General features: G+C 33.6%; 3 protein-coding genes across 3 annotated transcripts; 1 reads left to right on the top strand and 2 right to left on the bottom strand.

Annotated features, from left to right (window-relative positions):
- Positions 1–1,177: 1,177 nt before the first annotated feature.
- Positions 1,178–1,489, bottom strand: LOC107610442 (uncharacterized). The gene has a single exon (XM_016312492.1). The coding sequence runs from the start codon at positions 1,487–1,489 to the stop codon at positions 1,178–1,180; it is 312 nt and encodes a 103-aa protein (XP_016167978.1).
- Positions 1,490–2,358: 869 nt separating this feature from the next.
- Positions 2,359–6,137, bottom strand: LOC107610441 (uncharacterized). Its single transcript, XM_016312491.2, has 4 exons — positions 6,009–6,137; positions 5,608–5,690; positions 5,397–5,445; positions 2,359–2,889 (listed from the first exon to the last, which is right to left on the bottom strand). The coding sequence occupies exons 1-4, from the start codon at positions 6,135–6,137 to the stop codon at positions 2,359–2,361; spliced, it is 792 nt and encodes a 263-aa protein (XP_016167977.2).
- A 3,159-nt stretch (positions 6,138–9,296) lies between these two features.
- On the top strand, positions 9,297–11,215 carry LOC107612247 (uncharacterized). The gene is made up of 3 exons (XM_016314045.3): positions 9,297–9,493; positions 9,582–9,711; positions 10,251–11,215. The coding sequence occupies exons 1-3, from the start codon at positions 9,361–9,363 to the stop codon at positions 10,939–10,941; spliced, it is 954 nt and encodes a 317-aa protein (XP_016169531.1). The 5' UTR covers positions 9,297–9,360; the 3' UTR covers positions 10,942–11,215.
- The last annotated feature ends 12,911 nt before the right edge of the window (positions 11,216–24,126 follow it).

The raw sequence follows: 24,126 nt of genomic DNA on the forward strand, positions 1-24,126 counted from the left end.
CAACATACTTACAAGAGCGGCAGGGGGTGTTCCATATTTGGGTGGAGGCCTCCTGATTGATGCTGAAATTAGCCAACCAGTATGCACAACCATTGGCTTCCCTATAGACATGGGAAATTCGGATATCCCAGTCCCTATTCATATATTCATGGATGCGGGAATATAAAACAGAGCTAGAGTTGCGCCACTCCTTATGGCTCTGAATGGCAATGATAACTGCTTTGGAGTTACATTCAAACCACACTTTCTTGAACCCCAACGTCCACGCCATCTCCATGCCAATGTACAGACCCCATAACTCGGCCAAAAACACTGCACAATTACCAAGCCATCTGGTGAATCCCATGATCCAGCAACCATCACTATTTCTAAGTAATCCTCCACAGCCTGAATGACCATTAGTACTCTTGGCAATACCGTCTGTATTCACCTTGATCCAATTCCTCATGGGAGCCTGCCATTTGAGCTGACCCTCGTTCCTGGTTCTATTTTGAGTCCCTGGACTGCCTCTGTCAAAGGCTTTACGGACAGAAGCCACATAATCTTGAATGGTGAGGTGCCCCGATGGAGGTCTCTTGAAAGGGGGTTGAAAAATCTCCATATTCCGCCAGTTCCAAAGCTTCCAACATGTTATTGGGAAGACATATCTCCAATAAGTATTCATATGTATTCCCCAATTAGAGGATAGGCAGGCATTGACCCACTCTACCAAGGGGAGTTGAAGAAAGACCTGTAGTATTCCTGGTTTGATCAATTTTTTCAGATAGGCAGTGCTCCATCGCAATCCCTCAGAACATGCAAGGTATCCTCCACATTGTGTTGACACAGGTGACACCTTGAGTCCGATCCATGCCATTTACGTCTCTTCTCCTTGGTGATAATTCTATTATAGGTGGCTAGCCAAAGGAACATTTTCATGCGCTGAGGTCCTTTCAGGCCCAAATCTTATCCCAAACCAAGACGTGCTGTGGGGAAGCCTGCTGCTGGGGAGCCTTGGATATGAGTTGGTAGGCTGAACTCACAGAGAATCTTCCGTCAGGTGTCGCCTTCCAAGCAAGCGAGTCTGGAGGATCCAAACTGCTAGGAGGGGAGCAGCTTCTATACGAAATATGCAGTCATTAGGCAATAGGCACTTGAGTTTATCTAGGTTCCAATCACCGTGGTCATTGGTAAATTTTCAGACTTTAGCCTCGGTGTTTCCAACATCCGAGGTGGGGAGAGCAAGCTCTATAAGAGGTTGGTCCATGTCAAGCCAAACATCCCTCCAAAATAGCGTATTTAAACCATTGCCAATTCTGTGTATAATATTCTCCCTTATGAACGACCACATGGGAGCAAGGTTCTTCCAAAGATTAGAATAGTTCGCTGTCCAATGAGTCAGATACGGGTTTTTGTCTAGGTCATATTTTGCCCAGATTAAGGATGCCCAAAGATCGTCTGGCTTGTCGATCAACTCCCAGCAGATCTTAGCTAAGAAAGCATTGTTCATGGCCTAATCAGAGAAGAGTGGAATCTAGGCACCAAGACCCATTAAGCGATAATCCTGTCCTCTCCCTCCAGGGGCCTTTTTCTTCTCCCGTTCTAGCACCGCTGCTGTTCCTTCAGCCATGATGACATCCAATTCTGAGTCAGAGAAGGTTGGGTTTTCTGGATCAGAGGATTTTGGATTCAAAAAGGCCTCTAGAGGGGTTTCCAACACAACCGTGCCCCTTATGTCTTGGCAATCAGTTTGGGATGTAAGAAGAGAAGGTTCTGGGGTGTGTCGAAACTGGACTGTTGGATTGGGCTGGTTGAGGTGGCTTATGGAATGCTCATTTTGTGGACTTTGTGTTGGCTTAGGGGTATTCATATGGGTTCTTTTTTGGCCAGGGGTGATACGTTGGGTTGGTTGTGACTGGACATTACGGGCCTCTTGGGAATTCACTGTATTGGGTTGGGCACTTGAGGCTCTCGCCTTTCTCATTTGTCCACCTGTCAGGAATTCTCTGGGTGAAATCTCATTCTGGACCTTGCTATATCGTCTTGTCCTTTTCCCGTACTAATGTCCAGGTTGGTACGTTGTTGATCATTATCATCCAATACCTCGTACCTTGATTTCTCTACCACGCCATCTTTTTTCCCTTTGTCTCCATGATCTTGTTGGCCACTACTCACATTCCTTTTCTTGCCGTTATTCTGATTTTTTGTCCTTTTCTGCCTCTGTACGACCATCCAGGGGCCAAAGATGGTTTCATCGGAGATGACATTTTTGCCCTTATCTTTTGCCCTCTCCTCCTATCCTCTATGGGCTCCCGGACCTCTTTCTCCTCTTCTGCTATCTTTTGCCGCTTCCTTGTCTGGCTGGGGTCTCGCTGAAGACTAGGGCTTGGCAGTACAGACATCATTAACATGACCAAACTTACCACACGCAAAGCAAATCAAGTGAAGACCCTCATATTCTATAAAGTAATTATTGCCATTCACCATGTATTTAGAGTCCAGTGGCTTGTTTAAGTCAATCTCTACATAGAGACGGGCGAACTTTCCTCTTGAATGATTTGCTATATTCATGTCCACTTTAAGTGTCTTCCCAATTTGATCGCCAACTGTTCCAAGAAACCTTTTATCGTAGTATTCAATAGGGAGATCCGAGAGGCACACCCATGCAGCAATCTTATTAATAGCCGAACCAAATGGATTGAACTCAAGGGTCCACCTTCTTATCGTCAAGTAGTGGTCGAAGATTAGCCAAGGTCCTCCCTCCATAACATGCCAGTAATCATCCTCATTGAACAACCTAACAATAAAGTACTCATTCCCTAGGTCTATTAGATCCATTCCTCCACTCTTAGCCCACATGGTGTCTAGTCTTCTTGTTAGCACTCCATATGCTATCTTATGGCCCAGCAGCTTGACAATTAGGGTGTGCTTCTATGGCTTCTCCAGTCTCCTTTTCTGCTTTGTTAACATGGATACTGAACGTTTCATTAGGCAATCTCTTTGCAGAAATTAAAAGGGACTCTTTGGTTAAATGAGACCTCTCTTACTCAACCCTAACTCATCTCAGTCACTTTAATTATTCGTGGGTTTAGATACAAATATTTAGACTTTTTCTTCACGTAAAAAGGAGTTCCAAAACCCAACATACTTTATTATTTATGAATCAGTAATCATCATACGATGCACATTCTTGTCTTTTTCCTAATTAACTTTTCTGATTAATAAAAATATTGATTTTTTATGTGATTATGCTAATAATATTACCTTAATATATATTTTCACTCTTCAAATTTTCCATCCTCATCGTACTACTTTGCATGAATTGAGAATGATTTTCTATTTCTTACGGATGCTGAAATTGACCTCTTTGGTGGGGACCGCAAAGGATGTAATAAATCGTATAGCATATATCAATGTATATTACAACGTATATTTGTAATATTAGGTAATCAATTTTTTTTATTCAATTATTTTAAAATTATTTTATTTATGATAAATTGTATATTTTTAATTTTAAATTATAAATTTAAACACTAAAATTAGTTAACTAAAAATTAATTTCTTATATTTTTTTATTTAACCTAACTTTCAAGTTTAATAAAAAAATTAAAAAATATAAAAAACTAAATTTTAGTTAGTTAATAGTAGTAAGTTTTTATTTTTACTTTTTTTTACAGTATCGTCTAGTCTGATAGGTCAAAAATTAATTTGTCGTTGTTAACTAATAAATTGTTGTATGTATAAGGTAAAATTTAAATTTCTACCACTTAGTTAAGAGCATACTAGTAAATTATCCAACCCAAATTAATTTAATAATAACAAATTTTAGAGTTTATAATATAAAATTTAAACATAAGAATTTATGACTTGAGGTTTAAAAATTAAAATAAATCAAATAATTTAAAAAATATTAACTGAAAAAAATTAGTTACTTAGCATTATTTAAAATCTGTATACTTTCTAAGATTGCAACCCAAACACGAACGAAGGATGCTATATATGAAATAATTTTTGGATGTAAAACTTAAAAAGATTAATTAAATAACAGCTTTTTATAGTTGAAATTTTTATATGTATTATTTAAAGTTATAATAATAATTAATATTATACGTTTTTTATAAAAAAAAAAGTGAGTTATGTTATTGAAATTGAATTTCATATTTCTATTCAGAAGAATTTATTAGTAGTACTCATGTTTGTGAAAAACATAAACTAACGGAGTTGAAAATTTTATTTGATATCACCGAACTTGATTTTATATATAACGTTAGTTGGGTATTTGTCTATTTGAGGTATAAGCTAAATTGATCTAAAAAAAAAGTTGAGAAACCTTTTAATTATCGAATTAAAATTGAAATCGACAAATGGATTCAAATTCAAAAAAAAAATATTAATATGAATTGAATTTGATTATATTTTTAGTAATTTATTTATTTAAATAACTATATTCTAGTTTTTTTAAAAATATTAAATTATTAATTCAATTTTTTATATTTTTATTTATTGAAAACTCTCATTTAAGTTTATCTTAAATTTTAAATCTTAAATCATAAATCTTTAATTTTAAATTTTAAATTATAAATTATAAATTTAAAATTTTCTAAAAATAATAATTTTTAAAATAAATTAATTAATTTTTATATTTTTATCATTATTTTTTAAATAGAAGTGACATTTTAAAAAGTAAAGTACACATTTAGAATCAAATTTATTATGATGCACGGATACTGAAACGGACATGGAACACAACACGATACGGTATATTTAGACACACGAATTTAAAATTCTTATAAGACACAAAGACATGATATATATATATATATATATAAAATTAGATAAATAATTATAATTATATTTTAGTATTTTATTATATTGATATAAAAATATAAATTAATTTTTAATATTTTTTAATTATATAAAGTATTTAAAATATTTGTTATTTTAATAATTAATAATATATATTATTTTTAAGTTCATTTTAAAAATACATGTTAACAATAAAATTGAATACACAGACACGTAATAATATTTAAATGTATTTAAAGAAGAATTTTTTATTTTTTTATTTTTTTGAATTAAAAAGTTCAACACACTAGGTGGAGCAAACGGAAACTAAGAGCCATATAAGTACAATTGAACATAAAATTTCACTAACAACTGAAGAAGGTAAAGCAACTCCTAGTCATCTTCGGCATTGCCATCAACAACCAAAGGAAGCACCACCAATTCACTCGTCGGAGAGCATAAAGAACCTGTTGATGATTTTTACTACACCTGAACCTTTATTGTTGAACACTCGATTATTCCTTTCCAGCCAAATTGCCTAGATTACAGCAAAAATCCAATCAATCACTTCTTCCTCTCATCTTTTCTCTGTGTGGCAGTCGTCCAGCTCTCAAAGTGTTGCTTTAGTGTACCTGGTACGGTCCATTCTCTTCCAAAAACGTATAGTCAAGCACCCCACACCTGCCAAGTGATCTCACATCCAAGAAATAGATGAAAAGCAGACTCAACAGTCTTATAGCATAAAGCACACAAATTATCAAGCTGGTTAAAGACACCTAATCTGCAAATTCTTTCTTTAGTATTCACCATCTCAATCAAAACAAACCAAGAAAACAATTTGACCATTGGCGGGACGAAACCCTCCAAATAGCACTAGTGAAGTTATAGCTTGTTATTTCCTCCGAAAGGGCTGTTTTTTGCAACACCTGTACAAAGAAGTTAGTAGAAAAAATACCAGTTCTATCAAATTTAATTTCTAAACCACCATATCCTCTCTTTCAGTTGTTAGCTTAACTGAACTTAAGATCTCATGGAGTTAGTTCAAAAGTTTCAGCTCCCATTGAAATAACTCCCTCCTCCACTAGAAGCTCCATATCCACTTTAACCCATCCTAAAACCCGCAGTCTTCTATAACAGATCCTTTAAGGTTTGAGACCGAAAAAAGTCTAGAAAACAGATCTTTTAAGACACCACCAGTTAACCAGTCATCCTCCCAGAAACTGGATTGTTCTGCCGTTTCCTACATCCATTGACAAGCCTCTAATCATCTTCTCTTTGATTTGTGGCTTTCTGATTTGAAGTTGACAAATGTCCTTCCACGGATCCCCTCTTGAAGAAACAGGTTGACTACATAGCATCTCAGAAAGATTCATGTTATTACAAGAGCAAACTACTTTCTTCCATAAGGAACAGTCTTCTTTCGAGAATCGCCACCCGCATTTAAATAGAATTTTTTATTTTTTATTAAGACATATCGAATATAAAAGATATGTGTGTTGAACAAACGTTTATAAATGTGATAAGGACACGACAAATAAAAAAAAGTATCTGTGATATGATTTATAGCAAATCCGAAAAGCTGTAATTTAATTTCCCTTTAACTAAGTAATTCGTCGTTGCTATTTCCTTCCAGGTTCCAACTTCCAATCAATAATAGTGTGTCAATAATGAATCTGAATTTGAGGTGCTGGACTAATGGAGTATCGGTTGCATCACGTGTTAATTTATTTATTAAATAAAAGCAGAAAACACGCCTGATGTAACTTTCGCTAAACATAGTTACTGGATTACGTACTTGGCAGCTGAATGAGTAACGACCCTACTTTTGCACATGCTTCGTATTTTCGCTTTGCTTCATGTGTTAAAAATCGAACCCTCACAGTGGAACACTTTTGACTTTTGACTTTGAATAATCAAAGAGTAGTTATACTGTAACTACTGGGGAGATTTCGTGAGGAGTGCTAATCGAGATTCATTATTAAAATAATGATGTATCAAATTTTTTTTAAAAAAGAAACAAGTTCAACACGCTCATAGTTAAATAAATAAAAATTAGAATAAATTTTTAAGTTAAACACTTTAATTTTTAATAAATTTTTATTATTGTATAAAAGTCTTACTCTATAAAAATTGATTCTTCTATAAAAGTGATTAAATTGTTTTATAATAATGTTTTTAAAACAAAAATATGTATTATAATAAAATTTATTAAAAATTTATTTGTATATATGCATATTATAAATATTATATATTAAAAGTAACAGTAATAAAAATTTATTAAAAATCAAAATATTTGATTTAGAACATATTAAATTAATTTGAGTATTTACTTTAAAAATAGAATAGAAGGATGTCGTAATTTTAACTAGTTGACATTAATATCTTTATTTTATATTTTTTAATAACTTATTTTACAAAAATATTTGATAAAAAAATAGTTAAAATTATGCAATCTAGATATAAATAATATAAAATAAATTCCGCAATGTATTATGCAATCTAGATATAAATAATTTTCATGTAAACAAAATTAAGGCGATGAGCTTCTTCACATTGGAGCATCAGTGGTGGAAAAAGTTCAAAACTGACACGAGATAGGAAGTGTTAGCACAGATCAATAACGAACCCAAAATTAGTTACCCTGTCGTCGTTCAATTTATTTTTCTGAATAAATATAATAACTTTTATTTTATAGATATTTATTCAATTTATTAGGGCAAAGAGTATTAGATCAAAATTAAGGATTCAACATTAGATTATTACATGCTAATTTCATTAAGATTTAATTAAAGCAATAAAGTTGGACACAATGTACACGAAAAAATTGATTGTGCCAATTACATAATAAAAATTGTGCAATCTTCATTTTATGGTTTTTGCCATGAAAATACTTCTTTTCAAATGAATTAATATGGGGAGAGAGTATATATATATATATATTAATGAGAAAATATAAGAAATTACATTTTAGTTAGTCAATATTAATTAATTTGTTTAATTTTAACATTTTTCTTTTGAGATTAATAATTTATGATTTAAAATTTAATATAAATAAAATAATTTAAAAAATTTAATTTCTTAACATTATTCTATATTAATACTATTGAGACTTAGGTTAGCGTTGAAAAAACCTATCAATAACCTTTGAAGGCACACCCAGCAATCAAAACTTTCGTGCTTTATGGATGAAACTAATACATTGAAATATATAGACGTAGATAAGGAGAAAAATGTGAATAAATTATCAATTTTGTGGGATAACTAACAGAAAATTTAGCTAACAATAAATATTTTTAAATTATATTTTATATTAATTAATTATTAATAATTAATAATTATTTAAAATTTATTTTTAAAAATATAAAATTAATAAATATTAATTATAATTATTTAAAATTAACTGATTAAAAATTATTTACCTATACTCTTTCACGAATTATTAGCAAAATTGAGAGGAAGGACATTGTCGTCAATGTATTAAAGTTACATAGCCCTTCCCTTTGATTATTTATTTATTTAGGCCCGTACACGTCCTTACCATTAATTTTTCCGTACACTGATTAGAGCAAAATCTTAAATTTGTAGGTCCTTCTATTAGTACAATTTATTTATAAGTGACTATTTTAAGGAAAAAGCTATATAGTTTGATTCAAAATAAATATTTATTTTTAAAAAGTGATGAGTTTTGCAAATAAGTAAAACATCATAGAAACTTCATATTAAAAGATAATTTTTACATTATCAATATATTAAACACATTAAAAAATTTAAAATATTTTAAAATTATTATAATATATACTCACTAAAATTTTAAAAATAAATAATAAAATAGAAATAAAACATTTAAATAAAATATAAGAGAAAAATAATTTTGTATTATTTAAAATTAAATCTAGCTAGAAGTGTAAGGATTTTTTTATAAATAAATAATTTAATTATTTTATTTATTAAAATATATAATTTATAGCATGTCTACTAATTTATCTTATATTGATTTATCTTATTTATAGTATAAAATTAAAATATATGTATTATTATTAAAAAAAATTATAATTAAAATAATATCAATCTATTTTTTATATACTCTTTTGAGTACTAATTCAAATGAGTTGTTTTTTTAAATAATATTATTTTAATAGTAATTTTTTTAATAATAATATATCTATCTCGTTTATCGTAATAAACGAAATAATTATAAATGTATTTTGTTTATAGTGTAAAGGAGATTTGTATATTTTTTTCAAATTTTATATATCCCATTTAAAGTGTAAATTAAATAAATTAATATATTATAAATAGATAAATACGCTACAAATTACATATTTTTTAAAATAAAATAATTATTTATTTATTTATAAAAAAATCCAGAAGTGTCATAATTATATAACCGAAGATACAGGTATTATCGGATAAGCAAGGAAATGAAGGTATTTGTGTTTGTTTTTGCGTAAAATTAAAGTGCATGGAACACGTTTTAGTGGTGTGCGTCTTGTGTATAAATAAGTGAAGAGTAGGCTTATGGCGACTGGCGAGAGAAGAAGGAAACAAATAACAAATAATAAAGGCAATAATACTCTATTATTCTTACATGTAAAAATGGCGAGAACCCGTTGCGTTGACAAAAGTGGAATGAAGAAAGGTGCTTGGACTCCCGAAGAAGATAGCAAGCTAATTGCTTATATTACTAGGTATGGTTCCTGGAATTGGCGACAACTCCCTAGGTTTGCAGGTAAAACATTACTATTTGTTATAACTCAACTTGATTTTACAGAAATTAATTAATTAGTTATATAATTGGTGCGTTGTTGATTGATTAGGTCTGGCAAGATGTGGAAAGAGTTGCAGATTGAGATGGCTCAATTATCTGAGGCCCAACATCAAACGAGGGAACTACACTCAAGAAGAAGAAGATATTATTGTTACAATGCACAAGAAGATAGGAAACAAGTATATGTCTCTCTCACTCTCTTATACTACTTTTTCATTTCTCATCTTCACTCATGGCTACTCATCAAGTGTATCGCACTTGGATTTAATAACTAAAGTTTCCAAAAAAAAAATGTATGTAAGTTTTATTAGCCATTATCCCAAATCGAAAAAGTTAAACTTTAACCCTTGTTTTTAATTGAAGTTTGCTAAGGAATGTTCTACCGAAAATACTGGTCCAAATTTTAAAGTAAAATGTTTTTTTTTTTTAACTAAAGAAGTAAGAGTTTTACATTGTACTACAATTATGAAATCACTTTTTTTTTAATTTAAACCACACATGAATAATTATATATTTAATACTTTTTTACGATTTTTTTGAGATTCAATAAATATTAAATTCTAAATTTTTTTATTATAAAAGATCTAATATTATGTCATAAAATTACTTTTTTTAAAAAAATTAAAATAAATAAAAAAATTACATAAATATTTATATCTGGAATACTTTTATTTTTTGGGTAAAAATTCTGATGAAAGTTTGTGTGTCTTATCAACAGGTGGTCTGTGATTGCATCCAATCTACCAGGAAGAACAGATAACGATATAAAGAACCATTGGCACTCCTCCCTCAAGAGGCGCTCTCATCGGAGAAACACACGTCAAAAGGTTAAGGCCACCGCCGCTGCCACCGCCCCTGCCGCTGCCGTTGCCGCAGTGAACACCACCACCAACCCTAATATTAATAATAACGCTTCACTCCAATATTCTCCTCAGACCTCTTCTGACACTGTCTCTGTCCCTTTGTCCCCTCAATTATCCTCCGCAATAATCACAACCAATAATCATAACGAAAATAATTCGGACTACTTTGACGACATCGATTTTTTGAATTATTATACACAGCACGCAATTGAAAATCTGTGGTCAGAGACATTTCTAGCTGAACAAATAGACAACTGTAACCGTGGTTTTGGTTCATCGGACACTACTAATACGCAGATCTCGGATTCTTCGGAATTGCTGTCTCCGCAATCATCATCATTATCAAGTGCAGAGAATAATGATAACTTATTTACCTTTGCAGAAACAACAGCGACAGCTTTTGATGAAGAGTTTTGGACAGAACATTATGCTGTGGATTTGTCTTGTGTTCCAAATGAACTACTTACGACTTCTGTGGACCCGTATGTTTGTCCTGTGGCTGTGTATGATGATTTAGATCTGTGGACTCAAAGCAATTTTACATGATGAGGATGTTATTATTAACTTCTTCTGTACAATTATTATTCGAAGAATGCTAGGGCCAACAATTTTGGTGTTTTATAACTATCAATTGGCTATCAATAGTATTTTTAATAGTGTGAGATTATATCTAATAATGAAAAATCACTCACTTTTATTTTGATGGTTAAGTAATAAAGTAATGGCTGGCCCATATTCGAAGAATCAAAACTTGTATCTGCGACTGCGACCTTGATATTTTGGTATGAAAAATATATGGATTTTTGTTAAACGAATCTCTTTAAGCCACGTTATAAGGTATCTAAAAAAGAAGAATATTTTTCATTTCTTGTTAAATTTTATATAAATGATTAAAATTAAAATCCAATGTCATAGTTTCTGTTTATTAAGTATTCATGTAACATTTTTAAGTAATTATATAAAGAATATCGATGTACAAACATTCTACGTTAATGCAGAATCTAAAAAATGATCACACTAAAGAGATATAATATATGCAACTCATCTTAATAATAATAATTATTATATAAGTGATCAGTGATTATTTTCACCATTTGAATTCTTGACCTTAGGTAATTATATGATTTTAAAAAGTATTTTTTAGTGACTATAAATTATTTATACATATGATCTAGAAGCCAAAAATTGTCCCATTATCTAAACACACAAATGAAAATGGCAAATGAAATCACATATATTATTAAAATGTATTGTGAAAGAGAGAAATGTGAGAAAACGAGAATGAATTTCATTAATTGATCACACTCACTAATGGTACATATATATCAGCTGCCTTGAGTAGGAAGGAAGCAAGAGCAGTGAAACAGAAAACTGAAAATAACTAACTGCTTACATCATCATCACCTAACTAACTTCTAAAAAGTTTACACGTGGATCAGAATAAAATGCTTGAAATCCATGGAGATAGAATCAACAACATACAACAGGATCTGAACCACTACTGATGATTCCAGACTTGCAGTTTGATTCCAAAGCATGCATTTATGATTATGAAAGGTGAAAAATCGAATTTCGAAAAAGGATAAAACAAACTAGATTAAACTAAAAGCCAGATCAATGATCTAATAAGGGGAATTGACGAGAGGGAGAGGAAAAAGAGAAGTACGTCCCAATAGTTTAGTTTAGCCAAAATTGATTTGATTAACTACCCTAACTTAGCTTGATTGGTGTTTAGATCACAGGAAAATGAGTGTTGCAGAAGAGAGGAGAGAGTATAGTGTTGCATGAGACGCAGAGAAGTTATTTTGTTTTATGGGCCGGGCCCGGCCTCATGAGAGAAATGATGTTAAGATTACACAGTGTTGGGCGTCACATGCACGTGCTTGGATTCCCCATCCACCATTAACACCAATTTGCTTTTAACTAATTTGGGATAGTGGAGTGGTCAATTCATTAGTCAGCTTAAGTAATTATTGAATACTCAAATTTCGCTTTGTATATGCAATAACTGGTTGACCAACGACTAATTCTTAAATAAAGTTTAAATTTATGACAGATTAATTCTTGTCCGTCAAGTTAAAAAATACTCATGACAAAAAATAAAAAACCCCAATCCGCTTTTTGCCTTTATGACCTTCAACTTGCCTTCGTCCAAGTCTAGCTAGGGTTCATTATTTTGTCATATTTGTATTTGCTAAAAGATTCAAAAACAAAACTTTATAATTGTAGTAGTCAACAGAATTTTTTGAAAATAATATGCAATGAATAATTACCTATCACAATAATCATGTTATCACTTATTAATTTTCTCATATATACATCAAATGAGTAGATAGGTCAAATTCGAGTCAATTTGTCGCGAACAATAAGTAAAAACTAATAAAATAGGTTGGCGCGTATTTTAGTAACTTTAGTATTTAACGAATACTTTATCTTTATATTATTATAATTTAGAGTTTAGAAAAGAGGAGTTTAGAATTTAATCTTTAGTGTGTAGAGTTATCTAAGTGTTGACAAACACTACCAAAAAAAAAAAAAGTTGAGTACTGTCAAATTTTTCGTTGAAAAAATAACAAAATTTGATGGTATAAATTTCGCCAGTAAATATTTACTGTCAAAAATTTTTCGTCCAACGATAATTACTATCTAATTCTGTGACGGATTATCTACTCAAAAAATTATTTAGTTACCGGCGAATTTTTCCGACGGTAATGTTGGCATCACAATATGTTGTTTCCCGCATTATTACTGTCGGATTATTTCTCTGGTAAATTCAATGGTAATGTCAATTTTTAAAAAAAATGTGAAATGAATGGTCAATTTTAATTTTTTATTTAAATTTAATTTTCACACAATTAATGGTCAATTTATAAATAATAAAATATTCAAATAAATTAAAAGTCAAGTAAATCAAATAAATACAATGAAACAATAAAACGAAACACTAATCATTAAAGATCTAGGTAGTCCCCGTCGTCGTTTCCGTGAGCCTGATGAGGCGGCATAGAAGGGATGATGTCAGCAGAGCGCATCTGAGCTTGGAACACCTCTGTCTGAGCCTCCATCCGCTGAAGCCGCACTAGCAGCTCCGTCCACACCATCCTGAGGTCATCCGTGTCCATCATGCGTGTGAGAATCTCCTGATACCTCTCCCAATAATTGTTCGGCTTCTGAACCTGCTGGTGAAGGCTGCGGGTGAGCTCCTGCACCTGCAACCTCAAATCCACACCTTTTTCAGGCTCGAAGGCACGACTAGTGGCATAGGTGGACGATGGCCTCAACGTGGAGGTGCGGAGGCTGCTGATGAAGAATGACCCCAACCTGTATACGCGGTTCTTACGGTGCTAAGGTGGTCTCGCGCCAAAGTGTATTGGGATTGACGACTGAAGCAGCAAATCCATCGGTGGCGTCCTCCCCGATTTTGCTAAGATTGCTAAGTCGCGGCCCTTATTCTTTGCGTGTAACACATGTTATTGTGATTAGTACGACAACTATATAGTTAATCTCTAATTTTATATCAGAAGATCAGATATATGTTTACTCACATAATGATCCTAAGACCGCTGATCAGCAAATCCCGCTTTGTTCTCCTTCAACATGTGGGTGTACTTGAACGTCTCCGCCAATGTCGCCTCGCAATCTAGCGACTTTGACTACACATGTTGCATTGAAACAATATGATTAGGATGCCTAGTAATGATATATAAAAGAATATAACTAAGTTAATAACAAAATTAAAGACACTACATACTAGCCTGGACGTAGTCTTCATGAGGTCGCTAAGCCGCGGTATACTTAGACGACCTGGCTGATGTCCTGTTAGCTCTGTTAGTGAGGCGCCAATGGCTGAACCCCTTATTGGCCTTCCAGTGAACTAACAGAGCCTTCTTTATTTCTGGTCGGATCTAGGTCGTTAGATGGTCCCGTCCCTCGTGAACATCCTCCAGCATCTGCTGCAGCCGCCGACTCATTTGATGATCGTAGATCTTCCTAATGAGGGCATCATGAGAAGCGTCCCATATAAAGTGCAGCTGCGCAAAGAAACTTTAAAATTAGTTAATCAAAATAGAAAATATAAACTCACTAAAAAGATTTAAAACTAAGAAAAAATAATTACCGCCCATTTTTGAAACCATCGCTCTTTGGTCTCAGAGGGAGTCTTCTTGTAGCTGGGCCAAGGAAGGTCATATATCATCTTGATGACGTTGGTCATCTTTTTAGGACATGCGTTGTTGTTTGGCGCAAACCTATCAATAATCCACAAATAAACCAATATGGCAATACAAACTAAAACTTCAGAAGCAAATAACCATAATACATAGAGATTTTTATAGAAATTTTGGTAGAGTTTCATCTATAACTGGAATGCACCACAAACTCTTTCTATCAATAATTAACTTAAATAGCACCAAATGTCAACAATCGATGATCAATAGACACTTTCAGCAATTAACTAAACTAGAATCAATAATCAGACACTTTCAGTAATTCAATAATCAGGAAACATGAAATACTTTCAACCATTCAAACCTACAGTCTTAGATCCACTAAATTAGAATCAATAACCAGACACTTTTAGCAATTCAATAATCAGAAAATATGACACACTTTCAGCCATTCAAACCTACTACCCTAAATTCACTAAACTAGAATTAATAATATGAAACTTTCAGCAATTCAATAATCAGAAAATATAGACGCTTAAAGTGATATCTACCTTGTTCCACCATTAGGTCAAATTGTCAACCGTATGATGAGAGGTCGTGGAGGGGCATCAGCTGCCTCACCTCCGTGAGAGGACTCCAGGGCCACGGTTTCCATCACTAGAGGCGGCGTCACCGTGATAGTGTAAACCTCGTCAAATTAGTAACTAATTAATCAATAAATTAAATTTTAATAATAAAAATTAGAAATATAAATCTTATATTAAATTAGGATAGAGCATATTAAAACGAGAGTTTTGACACTAATTTCAAAGAATTTGGCCCAAAATTGGACTGAACCGGGCAAACCGAGCCCAAAACGGGCCCAAGGCCCAATTCAGCCCATAACACTTAAGCAAAACACAGATTTTCTTTCTCCCCTCTCCTTATTCACGCTGCAAACCTTGTGCGAAAGGGGGAAGGAAGACAAACCCTTGTTCCAACTTCAAACCACCATATCTCCTTCATCCGAGCTCCGATCGCCGTACCGTTTACGGCCACGCGTCCAACGTATCGAGCTCTACAAACCTATCAGAACAATTCCATTGGTAAGTTTTTCTATCATCCATGTTCTTTCACCCCTTTAATTTTCAAAAATTTTGAGTGCCCAAGTTGAAGAATTTGTTAATTTTGGTTCTTTAGGTTCGAATTAGCTTGCGAAATTCGTTGAGCTTGGCTCTCTTGATCTGTGGGTACAGTGCGGTCTCTAACCCTATCCAATCCTTGTTCTTAGTATGTTAAATTCTGAGTTTGAAGTATATATGTATGAAATATGTGAATTAGGCTTGTATAGGTGTATATTGAAGTTGTTTGAGAACATTGGGATCTTGGTGGAGTTTGGGAGACTTTGCCTTGGAGAATTTGAACTTTGAGGATTGCTTTTGGTGCCTTGGGGATGTCTCGGTAAATACGTGGAAATCGGCCAAGGTATGGATCAGGTTTCTTGTATTTAATATATAATGTTTTGTGAAAACTTAGGCTAGACGACCCTAGGATAGGTTGGAATGTAAAGGAATGCTTAATGCTTAGTATCCTTATTGTTGAATTGTACTATGAGTTGTGTATTGGATTGGGTAATTGCTATAGATGATAATAATAGGATGTGAATTGATGAATTCATAATTATGGACTTGTTGACAAGAATATATGAATGCCTAAGATAGGTGGATGACAAATTTGTTGATATATTTGAAAGATTTATGCATGATATTGTGGAATTGAGATATGGTAGTCATGGAAGGATTATTGTGGTGATAGCAAGCTGATGTTGTATTGATTTTGGTGTATGGTATATTAGGTTTGAATTGGATTCTTTAAGGAAATTGAGGTTTTGAACTTTGTGAGAAATTTGGTTTTTTTTTTGCCGAACTTCGGCGAGCCATAACTCGGCTTCCGGACCCCAAAATTATTTCAAATTTATTTTATATGAAAATTGGGTTCGTGAAGTGTACGCCATTTAAAGAACAGGTGAAAAATGTTTTAAGACGAAAAAGTTATGCGCGTCGGAAGTTTGGGGTTTAAAGTGACAAATCTGCAGATTTCAGACTTAGTAAAATTTTTGGAAAAGCCTACACCCACGCGTACGCGTGACATGGGACTTTTGCATACGCGTAACCTTCATTCGCATATGGTAGCTACTGCCTCGCGTGCAGGCGTGCGCGAACGAGTCTATGCGTACGCGTAAAGTGCCAAATTGCATGCCCACGCGTACGCATGGCCGACACGTGACTTGGAGTATATGCGTATGCAAGTTCCTCCTACGCAACCATGCGCTACTATCTGGCAAATATGCGTGCACGTAATCAGGGAAAGCGTACGCGTGACTCCTGTTTTCTGCAAAACTGGATTTGGTGTTTTTAAACCAAGTTTCAAACTTCTAAACCTCTATTTTCATTCTTTTAGTCATAAAATATAATAGTAAACCTAATAATAATTAGCTGGAGCTAGAAATTTGAGATGACTTGGGAGTGAAGTAAAGTGATAAAAATGATGAATTAAACATGGAAATGAGTATATTTGGAGTATATATATGATATTTGGCTTATATGATATGATTATGCAAAGATTGCAAAGATTATGAATATTATTTGGCTTATATACTCGATTGATCTGAGATACGAGTTTTTCCTGGGTAAAGTACCGTGGTTGCCACCACGTGTACTAGGTTGAGATTCAATACTCTGTTGACCCTACGACGTAAGTGTGACCGGGCACTTATAAATTCCCGGGAATGTTGACCACCATTGAGTAATTTTATATATTTGAGAAAAAGCTATGCATAGACTCTTGGGGATGCGCGTCGGGGGACAGTCCAAAGGTTTTAGACTTGTCGAGTTGGCTTGATAACCGACAGATGAGCCTCATCAGCCATAAGACAGGCATACATCATGTACATTTTGTTTGTTTGTTTGCTATGCCTTATTTGGGAATGCCTAACTGAATATATTATGTTAATTATAATAATTGCTACTTGCGCTACTTGTTTCCTACCTGTGCTTGCAATTGTTTATTTGTCTGTCTTTGTAAATTCTCCGGAGATGGAGGAACAGAGGAAAGGGGGACAGGTTGGGTATTAAGTTTAAGTTTAAGTTGAGTTTAGAATTCCCTAGATACCAACCCTCTGTTTATGGTTTCTGTTAAATATTTTTAAGCTTTTCAATCTGAGTGTCGACATTCTAGGATTGCCTCTAGCATTCCCAGGACCTTATATATTATGTGTGTGGCACCTTTACCATGCTGAGAACCTCTGGTTCTCACCCCATACTGTGTTGCTGTTTTTCAGATGCAGGTCGGGAAGCTCCTCGGTAGCCATCTGGACTTCTGAAGCGGAATAGTTTCTGGGTTTCTTTTGCTATATAGTTTATGTATATATGTATGCACTTAGCTTTCTTTCCGAATAACTTGTTTATTTTGTTCCTCTTAGAGGTTTAAGGAGAGTTAAGGTTTTATCTTTGTATTTTGGGTTGATGGGAGATGTATATATGTATGTAAATATTCTCTGGCCAGCCTTGGCTTCACAAGCTGAGTTAGGAGCTAGATATTCTGCATCCTTGACTCTCTATTCTCTCTTTTTGTCTATTTATACCTATGATCTTTAGGTTTCTTCGCATGCAAGTTATCTCGTTCCCTGAGCGTTGCGCTTTTTATTTTGCGAACTTTGTTTCACCTGTTTTTTAAGGCTCCTAGTTATTATATTCTTTCTATTACTATATGTATATATTTTATTTTAGAGGTCGTAATACCACACCACCTCTATTTTACTACTTAAGAGTAAAACTCTGTGTGGTAAGGTGTTACAGATAGCGGGTTGCTGAGCGGTTGGAGTCATCACCGTAGACGGAGGGACGTAGTTGGGGTTAAAGACCCTGATGAATGGCTGGTCCGCTAAATCCATAATCTGTGACGTCACCAGGATAGTCAGAGTGGAGGGAGAGGATCCAAAATTCCCAAGAGTACTGGAAACCCCCCCCCTCTATCACGACTACGACCACGTCCACGACTAGTAGCCTGATCCGTTGAACCTCCACTTATCGTCATGTCTGCAAATAGCATACCAATTAACTATGTTAAACTTAGTTCAGAAATCTAACAAAGAGAACTAAATTAACAATAATCAACACAAATTAACAACAAATAACACAATGATAAACAATAATAAAAGATTCAGAACAACAAATTAACTTTATAAATTATAATAATTAGTTCAAAGCAAATCAACAATAATCAAATCATCTTTTAATTAGAATTGGAATAAATTAGAAATAAGAAACAAAAATCAGAACATGTTCTAATTAAAATTGAAACTAAACAAGTTCAGTAACCTAACTTTAGAATTTTAGAAAATTCTAAGTCTAAAACAAGTTCAGTACCCTAAGTTCAGAACTAAATAAAGAACAAAAATTAGAACCAATTCATTTCAATATTTGAAATTCATTCCTAATATAATCCAAAACCAATTAAAAATACAAAGTTAAGCTAATCAGGTTAAAAAGAACCAACTTAATTAACCTTGTACTATTAAATAAACGCCTCAATCATTCAAAAATTTAAAAGTTTTGATCAATTAAAAATAAATCAAATTCCATTATCAATGCATAATAACAATCATAACATGCAAACGAGCATTGATTTTCAAGAATTAAACCAAAAATTGCATTAAAAGCTCTGAGGCATATTGACGAATACTTGGCATGCACAAATAGTAAACATGCAAAATTAAGATCAAATAGTATAATCTAAATAATCCAAACATTTTTCAACAATTATTCAGAACCTAATAACCTAATCTAACTTATCCTAACCATTTAACATCTACTAAAAAAATAATTCTAACTAACTAACTAACTAGAAATAAGATTAATGAAATTAAAATTAACTGAAACAGAAATTAAAAAATGAGTTGTAACTTGGGTTGCAAAAACGGAGTGAAACGAAGAAGATGAAAGGAGTTGCAGTGACACTATATGATGTAGCCAGTGTGAGAAGCAACAAATGAACGGTCCACGGAGTTGGAAGCTAGACGGAACGAGCTAGGAACAGGGGCTCTGTGACAAGTGCCGAGTTAGATTGGGTTAGAGAGAGAAGGGGGAGGGGGCAGCTTAGGGTGGACAGTGGCAACAGGAAAGGCTAGAGGGTTAGAGAGAGAAGGGGCAGAGGGGCAAAGGAGTAGAGAGAGAGAGAGAGAGAGAGATAGATAGATAGAGAGAGAGAGAGAGAGAGAGAGAGAGAGAGAGAGTTCACGCTTTGAAGTTGCCGTCGGATTTATTGTCGAAAAAATTTGACGGTAAATCATTGCGGGTCACCAAAACACAGCATTTCACTAAGTGAGTTTACCGTCAGATTTTTCCGACGGTAAATCCGACCCTAAAGGACGTGCCAATTTATTTTTTGTTTCCCTCCAAATATTATTGGCGAATTTATCATTGAAAACGTAAATTTGCCAGTAATTACTTAACTTTACGAATTCGATGCCATTATTGCCAGTAAATCCGACGGTAACTTCGCTACTACTCCGCGACGTTAAATCCGACGATAAATCTGTCGGTATTCAATATTTTTCTTGTTGTGAAAAAAATTTGCAGGTCATATAGTAGTGCTCTAATAAATTATCTAAACTCTAAAACACTAGTTCACAAGAAAAAAAAATTATATAACAAGAGAGACTTTATATACCAAAAAAAAATCAGATAAGCCAATTTGTGTCTACTTGATCCAAACCTATTTAATACACAAGTTATTGAGTCGAGCAAAATTGATCCGCTTTTAAATAAGTCATGATTTATAGTTCGACTTGCCCATTTTTATGAGTGATCCGAACCGACTCATAAGCGACGACTTTTGTGACCTACACTGCACACATAAAAAAATTATTTAATCAAATTAAATTTAATAATTTAATTATTTTGATAGCCAAATTTAATCGGATTAATGTAATGATTTATTGATACAATAAAAATTAATTAAAAAATACATAAAAAATTTTTTATTCAATTTGATTACAAAAATAATTTTCTTTACCCAAAATTTCTCAACAAGGCAATAACTCTTGGGCACGACCTCATGTGTTAAATGTGTTTTATACGTAGATATATAGGGCAGTCATATAGTTTAGATGTCACATATGAGACATCGGATTGACCATAGCAATTTTGATAGATTCGTTTGCTATGCATGTATGTGGACTCATGCATTAATTAACATGGCAAGGTTTTCAATGGGTAGATCGTGTTATGATATAGTTTAGAGAGAATGTGATTGGGATGTGTTTGAAATTTTTTAATTTTTATTTTTTACTCAATTTTTTTATATTAATAAAATTTTATTGACTAAATATGGTATGGTATGCAGTGATATAATAGTTATTATTAAGAAATAATATATAAAAAAAATTTAAACAAGAAAAATAGATTCGAAACTAATTATTTATAATTAATTCTAATTACCAAAAAATAAACAAGTATTTTTCGTAAAGAAAAATATTAAGTGATTAACATTTCTTTTAATCGTTATTTAATCTTGTATTTGAACAAACATTAGTAAAGTCTTTACTTTTTATTACTAAAAGTGTTGATTCACTAATAATTTTTTTAATAAATATTATTAAAAATCAATAAGTAGTTTTATAAATCTGATGAGAGGTCATCAAATCATAATTTATCAATTCCAATAAATCTTCATTTTAAGTGAAGACGTTAGAAATATTTCTCAATCTAGCTATGATAGAAAATATTACTTTAACAACCGAAGGCAAACCTAATTAGCATACATGGTGACATGATTATTGTTTTGGGGTTGTGATGTGATGTAAGTGCTTGTATCATGACCTAGTATGAATAGCCATGGGTTTTAAGTCCTAATATTCATGGTCATTTTTGAAGAGTATTTACAAATTTAGAGTATTAATATTATTAATATTAAGTTCATTTTTTTTATTTTTAAATTTATTGGCGCTTGATTTTACTGTTTCTTTTAATATGTGTAGTCTAAATCATTGGATTGTGAGGCGATGATAGCAGAAATCTTCAAGTATATTCACACGCTGAAGGAGAATAATAAGAGATTTGTCGATCAACGATCTGCATATTATTATGTGAGTAATCGTCATAATTTATTTCATAACTTATAATCATTTTCAATTAATTGTCGTCCTAATAACATTTGCATATCATGTGGCAGGAATCATACATGCACAATTTGGAGGCCGCGACCCAGCAATCTCAACAGAGTTGGGAGGACGGCAACAACTCCTCTACTTTCGTCATCGATCCTAATGCGGTGTGGCATGAGACCGCATCCAAGCCGTACAAGAATCGTGTCTACGAGTTGGGGTTGTTCTTCGCCAGCAACTTTTGCACCTCCACTTTAATGTCTTCGTCCACCTCAACCACCAACCTTATAGATCTCGACGACGTCGATTTACGTGAGCAAGCTCATAGCCTGACCCAGAGCCTTTAGGACCAGAGTCACCAGCTGCATTTAGTTGAAGAGATGTATAATGAACTCCTCGCATGCATGGCAGAGAGGGAGATGCTTGTGATGTCGATGCAGAGACAGGATCCCTGAGGCAGGAGCTTAGACAAGAACTGGAGCATATCTAGCGGATGCGACATCAAATGGTGGTCTACTATGATCAGATGTGCGCTGGTGGCACCACCGCTACTGGAAAAGGCTGCTCGTCCTACGCACAAGCATCAACACAAGCACCAACACAACTATCTAGACCACCGACTCAGCAGTACCAGGAGGATGACGATGACGATTATATCAGGCGGACTTGTAGTGATTATGATATAGTTTTGCTTTGTTTGATAGTACTAGTAGTTTATTTGTTTGATTTATTCTTCTGCACATTTGTTATTACATATTATAGTTGTATATGTTTAAAATACTATTAAATTTTTATTAATTGTGATTAGACTATTAATTTTTGACATATTGATAATGATATATCAGGTTATTTCATGTATTCTGTATAAACATTCAAAAATAAAAAAAATAAAATTTGCCACTGAATTTACAGTCGGTTGAATTCACTGATAGCTATTAATTTAATTATTAATAAAAAATATATTACCGTCAGATTTACCAGAGATAAATCCGATGGTAGTAAACGTGTGAAAACCTAATCTATAGTGCCAAAATTACTGCTGAAAACTTTTTTATGGTAACAACTTCCAGAATTTCGGTAATTAAAAGTTTATATCCATCGATAATTAGCAGGAGACAAAAATTTCCGCCGATAAATAATTACTGACAAAGTTTTTATCATCTGATTTACTCTTTCACTAACTTCGGTAGAAAATAATTTACTGACAAATATTTTTGATAATTTCCCAAGTAAATTTGATGGTATTTGATAACTTTCTTGTAGTATGATGGATATATCATTCTTGGCATGATTTAATATTCAATGGTCACATTTAGTAATGAACCATTACAACCTTTGAAAAACTAGAGAATCAGCGCATTCAGAAAAAAGTCACAGACATTAATGGATTGTGTATGTTGTTCAACATGAAGGGTTGTGTATGTTCAACCTTATATATATATATATATATATGAAAAAGTCAAGGGAACTAACTATGCGTTCAATCAACTTGAACAACTTTTTAAAATTATTTCTTTTTTTAAATTCTGAAAATTAGGATTACACATGCCAGTGAAAAAATTAACCCGTAGAAGGACTTCTCCCATCGGCGACTCCACATAATCCCTCTGGTATTCATCTTGAGTGCCCTCAACGTGAATCGACTGTCATCCGCCGTCGCGTCCTCCCCAAACTGCTTTCTCCGCTGCGTCATTTCCCTTCGCATCCAATCGTGTTCGCTCCAACGCGGCGCGGCTCTTTGTGTAGCACCTCTCCTCACGTTGCCGCATCACTGTTCAGTTCCGCATCCAATCCTGATCACCACGTCACGCGCGGGTCTTTGGGTCGTACCTCTTATCGTGCCGCCAAACGCTCAACGTCGGTCGCGACTAACTGCTAGACCTACGAACTGAGCAATTTACGAGGTCCTAGAAAAGAAACATCCCCCAATACAGAAAAGAAACATCCGAATGAGAAAAAAACATCCACTAAAGCACAAAAGAAACATCTACTAAAGCACAAAAAAAATTCCAATGAGCCACAAATGAACACCCGATTCCATCTCAACCTAGAAATATCTGATAACGAAAAAAATCATCTGAAAAGGACACAGGCGACATTAGCTTGTTGTTGCAATCAGCGGCAAGGGAGTTTTTGTGCACCTTTCACGGAAAACGAGAATTGCATGGGTGGGGGTGGATGAGGGGTAGATCGAGGGTATGGGTGGAGTGCGATGCAGTGACAACGCTCCAGAGCTCCCATCGTAGGGGTTGGAGTCTTCATCTTCAGCGGGAGGAAACATGCCTCCTTGTTGTGATGGAGAGTGATTGGCACCGGTTGGGAGGGGGGGACGGCGTGATTAAAGCGGAAGAGGAAGGAGAGGATGAACAGTGGGAATGGGAGTGGGAGAGGGAGAAGAGAAAAGGTAAACCACATGAAAAT

This window comes from Arachis ipaensis, chromosome B8, assembly GCF_059453495.1.
Source record: "Arachis ipaensis isolate K30076 ecotype BB chromosome B8, ASM5945349v1, whole genome shotgun sequence".
Lineage (NCBI taxonomy): Eukaryota > Viridiplantae > Streptophyta > Magnoliopsida > Fabales > Fabaceae > Arachis > Arachis ipaensis.